At 48.3% G+C, this 9,129-nt stretch overlaps 2 protein-coding genes across 2 annotated transcripts in view; one reads left to right on the top strand and one right to left on the bottom strand.

Annotated features, from left to right (window-relative positions):
- LOC107108643 (tricarboxylate transport protein, mitochondrial-like) overlaps window positions 1–987 on the bottom strand; it is a 10,064-nt gene extending 9,077 nt beyond the window's left edge. Inside the window, exon 1 of the mRNA XM_015409118.1 lies at window positions 888–987. Within this exon, the coding sequence (XP_015264604.1) occupies window positions 888–987 (100 nt within the window). The remainder of the gene's footprint in view (window positions 1–887) is intronic.
- A 4,630-nt stretch (window positions 988–5,617) lies between these two features.
- The window catches only part of TEKT1 (tektin 1), an 8,281-nt gene continuing 4,769 nt past the window's right edge, over window positions 5,618–9,129 (top strand). The window contains exons 1-2 of the mRNA XM_015409117.1: window positions 5,618–5,807; window positions 7,014–7,179. Of these exons, the coding sequence (XP_015264603.1) occupies window positions 5,618–5,807; window positions 7,014–7,179 (356 nt within the window). The remainder of the gene's footprint in view (window positions 5,808–7,013; window positions 7,180–9,129) is intronic.

The following is a 9,129-nucleotide window of genomic DNA, read 5'->3' as shown; positions in this document are numbered from 1 at the left end:
GTGCAGAACAGAGAGGGGGATGAGCCAGGCTGGGGGCAGGCAGGCCTCACTACGCACGAGAAGGAACTGGCACAGCTCATATTCGTGGCCCTGCTGGATCACGCTGCTCCTGCACACCCATAAGAGAGCATCCATTTCCTGGAATTCAGGAATATTCTCTGGCTTACTATGTGTAAAATTTAAAAAATGTATTGCAATGGTTTGGATGTTTGCTGTTTTTCTTGAATAATTTGTTTTAAAGGGAATATTCTCTGGCCCTTCCTCTGGAAGCAGTGAGTACAACCAGGATCCGACCTGAAGTCTATCTAATCCAGCTTGCTGCTGCCCACAGTGGCCAACCAAATGCCTCAGAGAAGATCATAAACAGAGTGTGAAGGCCAAAGCCACCCACTCCTTCAGCAAATGGGTACAATGCGCCTGGACATGGAGGCTCTAATTTAGCCATCATGACTAACGGCGGACAACAGTCGCCTCCTCTAGGAATCTCTCTAACCAGTGATGGTGAGTTCCGCAGGTTACTGATGCCGAGAGAAGAAGCCCGTTCCTAATCCACGGCCAGTCGACTGCACGGGGTGCCTCATCATCTGTCAGTCCTAAAGGGGCGGATTCAAACACTGCCGCAAAAGATCTCCGCTGTGCATTGCACCTGATGTGCCTGAATGCATCTCCTGCCGGACAAGAAGGCGCTCCGCAAAGCCTGCGGGGGAGACGGAGGGCAAGCCCGCCACCAACCCGCCCGCCCATCCTGGCTGCAAGACGGAGCTGCCAAACAAGAGGACGATACACGCGCGCGCGCGCGCCCCCGCATCCCCTCCCCCCTCCTCTCCCCTCAGTGTTCCGCGCCCGACCGAAGAGGGAGGGCTGAAGAAGGGGTCGCTTGGCTTCACCTGCCAGGATGGCCTTCCCCGGGTGGGTCAGCTTTACCCGGCCTGCGGGGGCAGCGGCGGCAACTGAGGCTCGGGTCGCCCCCGGCTGAGGCACGGCCATTCCTGCCCACCTGCAGTTCTGAGGCAGCGGCTCGTCCGTCCCCCTCCTTGCTTTCAATATTCATGAGCTCTTATGAATATTAAGCAGTGGCGCGGCGGGACAGAGCCCGGCTGGAGGCGTCTCACGAGAGTCCTGATTGGCTGTAGTGGGCTGGTGTGGCTCCACGATTGGCTGTTGCCGGAGGTGAGGCGAGGTGGGACCAAGAGGCTTTTTTTGTTTTTTTACACGATCTGGGGCATGCGCAAAAGGACCCTACGGTGGAGACAAAGGAGTCCCCAGTAGACCCAAGGAACCTGGATCCCTGCGCTTGTTTGCGACGCCCCCCACGCCCCCTCCCGCTTCTCAACGCCGTGGTTGATTGCTGGCTGTGTTATTGTGTCATGGGCAGACTGCTATTGCATGTAGGTAAAAGGAAAGTCCCTGCCCGAATATTTTCCAGTGCACACTGCAAATGATGGGAGAAGAGTCCCTGAGCATGTGCAGAGTGCGTCTCTTCCAAGCCAGCTAGGGAGTGCAGAAGAGCACCAGTGGCATATTTGACTTGGAAGCCTCCAGGATTGCGACGCAATCCTCCATTTCCTAATAATAATAACAAATCCTCCAGAACAAAGTTTGAGTCCAGTGGCACCTTTAAGACCAATAAAGTTTTATTCAAAGTGTAAGGTTTCTACACGAAAGCTTATGTTGTTGTTGTTCAGTCGCACAGTCGAGTCCGACTCTTCGCGACCCCATGGACTAGATCCCGCCAGGCCCTCCTGTCTTCCGCTGTCCTCTGAAGTTTGCTCAGTTTCATGTTCGTTGCATCGATGACACTGTCCAACCATCTCATCCTTTGCCGTCCCCGTCTTCTTTGACCTTCAATCTTTCCCAGCATCAGGGTCTTCTCCAGTGAGTGCTCCCTTCTCATTTGGTGGCCAAAGTATTTGAGCTTCAGTTTCATTATCTGGCCTTCCAGGGAACAGTCAGGGTTGATTTCTTTTAGGATTGACTGATTTGATCTTCTTGCAGTCCAAGGGACTCTCAAGAGTCTTCTCCAGCACCATAGTTCAAAAGAATCTATTCTTTGGCGCTCGGCCTTCCTTATAGTCCAACTCTCGCAGCCATACATGACTACTGGGAATACCATTGCTTGGACCATGCGTATTTTTGTTGGCAGGGTGATGTCTCTACTTTTTATCATGCTGTTTAGATTCGCCATCGCTTTCCTCCCAAGTAGCAGGCGTCTTTTAATTTCATGGCTGCAGTCACAGTCTGCAGTGATTTAGGATCCCAGGAACGTGAAGTCTGTCACCACTTCCACGACTTCCCCTTCTATTTGCCAAGGAGTGATGGGGCCGGATGCCATGATCTTAGTTTTTTTGATGTTGAGCTTCAAGCCCACTTTTGCGCTCTCCTCTTTTACCCTGAGCAAGAGGCTCTTTAGGTCCTCTTCACTTTCTGCCATTAGAGTGGTATCGTCTGCATATCTGAGGTTGTTGATCTTTTCCCCAGCAATCTTAATTCCCGCTTGTGATTCATCCAGGCCAGCATTTCGCATGATGTACTCTGCATATATATTAAATAAGCAAGGTGACAATATACATCCTTGTCGTACTCCTTTTCCTATGCTAAACCAATCAGTTGTTCCATATCCGGTTCTAACTGTCGCTTCTTGGCCCTTATACAGGTTTCTCAAGAGACATGTGAGGTGGTCTGGTACTCCCATCTCTTTAAGGACCTGCCATAGTTTGTTGTGATCCACACAGTCAAAGGCTTTAGCATAGTCAATGAAGCAGAAGTAGATATTTTTCTGGTACTCTCTTGCTTTCTCCATAATCCAGCGAATGTTGGCAATATGATCTCTCGTTCCTCTACCTCTTCGAAACCCAGCTTGTACTTCTGGTAGTTCTCTATCCACGTACTGTTGAAGCCTAGCTTGTAGGATCTTGAGCATGACCTTGCTAGCGTGTGATATGAGTGCAATTGTGCGATAGTTTGAACATTCTTTGGCATTGCCCTTCTTTGGGATTGGAATGTATACTGACCTTTTCCAATCCTGTGGCCACTGTTGCGTTTTCCAAATTTGCTGGCAAATTGAGTGCAGCACTTTAACAGCATCATCTTTTAAGACTTTGAATAGCTCAGCTGGAATACCATCACCTCTACTAGCTTTGTTGTTAGTAATGTTTTCTAAGGCCCATTTAACTTCACATTCCAGGATGTCTGGCTCGAGGTCAGTGATTATACCGTCGTGGTTGTCAAGGACATCGAGGTCTTTCTTGTATAGTTCTTCTGTGTATTCTTGCCATCTTTTCCTAATATCTTCTGCTTCTGTTAGGTCCCTAAAGCTTATACTGTGAATAAAACTTTGCTGGTCTTAAAGGTGCCACTAGACTCAACCTTTGTTCTGCTGCTTCAGGCCAACACGCTACCCACCTGAATAAGTCCTCCAGTTCCTTTTTTTATTTGGTAATTTTTTATTTATCACTTATAAAACATATTTTCAATACATATTCAATACAAGTATTTTCCATAGTGTGAGTCCATTATATACATTTTTCTTCAATCCATTTATATACTCTAAACCATCTTTTTTGAAATATTATCATCTTTTCCTTGGAGTAATATATTAAGTTTATCAATTTCAGCCACTTCTAGCAGTTTCTTGACTATTTCTGCTCTTATTGGAACTTTTTCTGGTTTCCAAGGTTTGGCTATTAAGTCCTCCAGTTCCTAATAATAATAACAATCGCATTTATATAGTGCTCTTAATGTTCAAGATGGCTTCACGTAAATGATACTACGGTCATTCTCAATAAGAACCCTGTAATGCAGGTCAGCAGTGTTGTCTAAGTCCCCTCCCCGCCACCTGAGTTTGAAGTAGGGATCAGAACCGGGGACCTTCCAGCTTCTCTTCCTAACTTGTGAAGCCGCTGCTGGTCCAGAGGTGCCGAAGCTCTTTTCGTCGGGGCCACCAGCCACCACCACTCCATATAGGGGGTGGTGCCCCAGCTCCCAGCCGAATCCTTTCTATGCTCACCGATCTCACAGCGGCTCCTGGACAGAGCCCTGGGGGCGGAGCCTTCTTTCCAAGACATGCGCGGGTTCTCATTCATTCGTTCCTCCTCCCTCCCACCCCACTTTCGAAGGCAGGAGCCAATCAGGGCCGCGTTCTGACTACCGTCCTGTTGCTACAGCGAAGCGTCTCCATGGCGACCGGTTTGTTGCGGTGTCCGGGCCAAGGACTGGAAGCCACGCGCTCGCCTGCTGCTTGTCCAGTTTGAGAGGGGGCCGTGGGAAAAGGGCCGGCTGCGAAGGGGTGCGTCGCCGGTGGGAGCGTTTGGCGTGTTTTTGCTTCGTTTTGCAATGGAGGCAACGGAAGGGGCGATGTTGCATTTTGCCGTGGGTCTTTTTCGGGCTGGGAAAGGGTGCCTCGGAGCCTGTGCAGAGTTTCTACTGAGGAAAGACCTTCGCCCTTTCAAGGCGCGTCAAATCAAGGGTAGACCGGGGCCTCACAGGAAACCACCAAGCCTTTTCAGGCCTCTTTTCTTGCTCGAGAATTTGTTTGTTGTTGCTCCAAATACTTTTGGGAGTGTGTGTTCTGTGATACCTCTTAACATGCTTTGAGCTGCTCCTGCATACTCTCCATCAAGTGGGTTAAAAGGATGCGGGTTTTGAAATACTGACTGGCAAACTGGTGGTCCTCATCCATCCTTGTGATTGTGAGTGGAAAAACGAACGCCTTGCTTGCCTGGGTGTGGTTATGTTAGAACCCTCCAGAGAGGACAGGGTGATGTTGTTATGACCATCACTGGATCTCTCTTCTTCCTAGAATGGAAGCAAAATCTCGGTTTGGTGCTTTAGATTAGTAAGTAAATTACCAGGAAGCAGTTTCAGGCAGGTAGCAGTGTTGGTCTGCAATAGAAGAGCAAGGTTTGAATCCAGTAGCATCTTAGTAATCAAGATTTCCAGGGGATGAGCTTTTGAGAATCAAATCTCCCTTGGTTATATAGGAGCTCAAGAAGTAGTGCCTGAGATGTGCTGCTACAACCAGAGAGCAGGCAGCAATGATAAGGGAAAGTTAGCATTTCCCCCCTGCAAAAATTGATTTTATTTCCTGTTATTTCCGCACTACTTCTTGTTGCGCAAAGTAGTTTACAGTAAAACCAGCAAATGCAACCATAAAGGTGAGCTCTCTAAGCCTTTTCAACTAAAAAGGCAAATTGCGGTTATTTGAAAAAAATACATTAACTATTTCTTGTCTCCCCGTCCCCTTACCTCCTATGAATCCCAGTTGTTGAATTCACCGGCCAGCTCTTCCTCCCAGGAGAGATCCGTAATGTCCTGAGATCCAAGCAGGGAGACATCTCTGATGGTAGAGTAGCAGGTGCTTGAATAATGGGCTCTCAAGCCCGCTAAGCAAAATAATAACAATAATTAATAAGCCTCCTCCATTCTTAATAAGCAGAGTCCATTCCTGACTTCTCAGCAGGAGATGCAATCAGCCGGCTGCTTCCGCTCCTTGGGCTTTCTGCTAGAACAGCTAGTATCTTCTGTTCTCTCTGATTCTGTCTCCCATTCAGGTTGGCTTCACCACATCTCCAGGTCCTTCCGCTCCTGGCTCGTCTCCCAGGTTCTTCCAGAAAAAGCGATGGCCAAGCTGCTGCAAGTGCCCCCCAAGTTCCTCCCCCCAGAATGGCACATTGCCAACAAGCACCAGTACTCCGGTGCTGAGGCCCAGCGATCTCGCTCGGAGCGCCTTGTGGACGAGAGCCAGCGGCTGGTGGATGAAATTGAAAGGACAACAGAGAAGACCCAAAGCGATGTGAACAAGAGGATAGGTGAGGACTAGCTGAACCACTAGGGAGCCCAAGCCTTGGGTCAGGAAGAGCTGGGCACAGGTCTCCCATGAGTCTCCAGGCCAAGTGCCTGTTGCCCAGTCTTGTCAAAGAAATTAGGGAACCCTTAGCACACAAGTGTAGCCACAAATAACACCCACCAAGGGGAGACCATCCACAATTCACAACTATATGTGTTCAAAACTGTATATTACATTCATGGGTTAGTGGTCATAACCCAATAGAATGTATAGGCATATATCCAACAGATTGCTCATAACAATTAAGCATATTTTACAAAAAGAACGTGTTCAAAACCAACAGCAGGATGACAAGCAAATTTGTGAAACATTCCATATTTTTTAGCTGTTATTCTTTCCACAGTGGGTGTCTTCTGCCACGGTTAGTTTCTGTTTGGAGGTCTATGGACACTATTTATGTATGGAATTACAGAGGAGCCTACTGTTGGATTTGAGCATGTTCTTTTTGTAAAATATGCTTAATTGTTATGAGCAGTCTCTTGATATGTGCCTATACATTCTATTGGGTTATGACCACTAACCCATCTTTGTACTTCAATGAATGCAATATACAGTTTTGAGCACATATAGTTGTGTGAATTGTGGATTGTCTTCTCTCGGTGGGTGTTATTTGTTGCCCAGTCTTAGCAGTATAGTGGAGGCAAGCGGGTTGACCTTTGAAGTTTGCTTTTGAGAAAAGCAGTTATTTGAAATGAACAAGGCTTTACAGTACATTGAAGTGGCTGGTGCTATTTCAGCAAGTATCTGCTAACACAGCATGTGAGGAGGAAATGGAGCCTCAGTCCCCCAGTTGCAGTATACATGGTGCTAGAACCAAAAGTGTTTTTTGTGCCCTGCCTTTGTGCTTCCCAGTGTCATCTAGCTGGCTCCAGCTGGCAACAGTACCAGCCTTTGGTCTTCTCCAGCAAGGCTTTTCTTATGCTCCCAATAACTGAGGGGATGAACTGAAGGTCTAGAATGTAGGGTTTTACCCCTGTCACACTGGAGCTGCGGTTGTATCTGAGATTAGCCACAATCTTGCTCCCCCGCTTTAGTCTCTAGTCATGATGGACAGGTGCCTACCTTTGCCAGGACCATACTGCTTATTCTGAGACCTCCCAGGTCTTGCTGCAGGGCTTTTCCTTTTGGGGAGGGGATGATCTGATGTTCTTCTCCTCCCCCCCTGCAGAGCAGAGACTTGAGGAGATCAAATTCTGGAAGCAGCAGCTAGGTGACAAACTTGACCAGATTGTGAAGGAGACAGAGGTGCTTCTGACGTTTGGGAGTCGGCTGGAGAAGGCCTTGGAGAGCTGCAGAGAGCCGCTCTTCATCGTACAGGAATGTCTCCTAAACCGGTGAGAAGGCAAAGGGGGCTGGCGTTAGTCTCTCCCTCCATTAGATTCCATCTTGGTATGGACTGGGAAGAACACGGTGGATTTGGCCCCACCGTTTGCGGCCATTCCTATGTGTGTAGCCCACCCTCCTGACCTGGATGGCCCAGGCTAGCCTGATCTCCTCAGATCTTAGAAGTGAAGCAGGGTCGCCCTTGGTTAGCACTCGGATGGGAGACTCCCAAGGAAGTCCAGGGTTGCTGCGCAGAGGCAGGCAATGGCAAACCACCTCTGAAGGTCTCTCCCTTTGAAAACCCAATGGGGTTACCTTGAATCAGCTGTGACTTGATGATATTACCCCCCACCCCCACCCTACCCTGTGGGTTCAGGGAAAAGGCAGAATCATGTAAGCCAAAACAACAGACCTACCAAGTGGCTTGCAAACTGTACCATGAAAAAGTTCAAGGAAGGAAAGGGAGGGGGAACTTAGGGCAAGGGGTCCCTAAAAGATGACATCCACCTCTTATCAGCCTTGCTCGTGATACCAGATCACTGGTCCCCTGTTCTGCATGCCTGCTGTGACAAGTTGGGCATGCAGAACAAGGAAAGTTGTACAGTCATATTAGTCTGTGCAGAGTCCAAAAACAAGCATGAAATCGGTGTGACGTATACAGTGTAGGGCCGTTTCATTTGTGGCACTCAGGCTGTGGAACTTACCCCTGGCCTTCTGGAACTTATTAAAGCCACCTTAATCCAGAGAATATTTGGTGTTTTCATTCCCTGGCCTGTCATAATCTGCTTTGATTGCCCCCCCCCATCAACTCACAGCTGATTTATGGAGACCCCGTAGAGTTTACAAGGCAAGAGACATTCAGAGGTGGCTTGTGATTACCTGCCTTTGCAAAGAGACACTGGTATTGCTTGGTGGTCTCCCATCCAAATACTAGCCAGGGCTGACCCTGCTTAGCTTCTGAGATCTGACAAGATCAGGCTTGCCTGGGTCATCCAGGTAAGGGCCTTTGATCTTCACTATGGTCTTAATTACCATGGTCTTAATTTATGTTATTGGTATTGCTGCTTTTAAATAATCCGCTGCTTTAAAAAGTTTTTGTAAATTATTGCTGGTGGCATATTGAAGGACATGGAATATCAACATGCATTATATAGTTTAGTATGTCACGATGATAAATTCAGAATGCTCATTCACTAGACAGGATACACGTTTGCCTGTTGGGGTATGTAAGTCAGTGCCCTGAAGATCAAAGGTGAAAGGCCGTACAGGCATAACCTTGCTTGTCCACTAACTGTATCAATATGAACCAATATGAATTTTGCATTCAGAAGATCCCAGGATCAATCCCTGGCATCTCCAGTTAAAAGGACCAGGTAGGACATAACGTGAAAGACTTCTGCCCAAGACCTTGGAGAGCTGCTGCCAGTCTGAGTGGACAATAGTGACCTTGATGGACCAAGGGTCTGATTCAGTAGAAGGCAGCGTCATGTGTTCGGTTGCGTTCAATATCAAGATGAGGCCTCCAACGCTGGTCAGTAGCCCCATCAGTGGGGAAAGTGTTGCTTACGCCCACTCTGTTGAGCGATGTTGGCTGGTGGTTTTGACAGAGACTGGTGGGAAGAGGGCATGACCCTAGAAGAGCTTGGAGGTTGGTGGGGGGTGGGGTGAGGTTCAGTGCTTGGAGGTGGGTCTGAATTTTGGGAAAGGCATTAAAGGTGGTGGCGAGGCATACTTTGGGGTAGATGGAAGAGGGAGGAGCGGCAGAGGAGTCCACTGGCAGGGAAGGGTGAAGCCACCCACTTCCATGGACGGCGGAGGAAGTGTGTCAGTGCATCTTGCTTTGAACCACACTTCAATGTCTTCCAGGAATTTTGACTCTTGAAAGCTTAGACACCCCCCCCTCCAAATTTTGTTGGTCTTTAAGGTGCTATGGGACTCTAATCTTTACTGTTCTCCTGCAG

This window comes from Gekko japonicus, unplaced genomic scaffold (genome assembly GCF_001447785.1).
Source record: "Gekko japonicus isolate JY-2015 unplaced genomic scaffold, Gekko_japonicus_V1.1 scaffold98, whole genome shotgun sequence".
NCBI classification, from domain to species: Eukaryota; Metazoa; Chordata; class Lepidosauria; order Squamata; family Gekkonidae; genus Gekko; species Gekko japonicus.
Note: the sequence above shows the minus strand (reverse complement) of the source record. Positions and strands in the feature narration are given on the sequence as shown.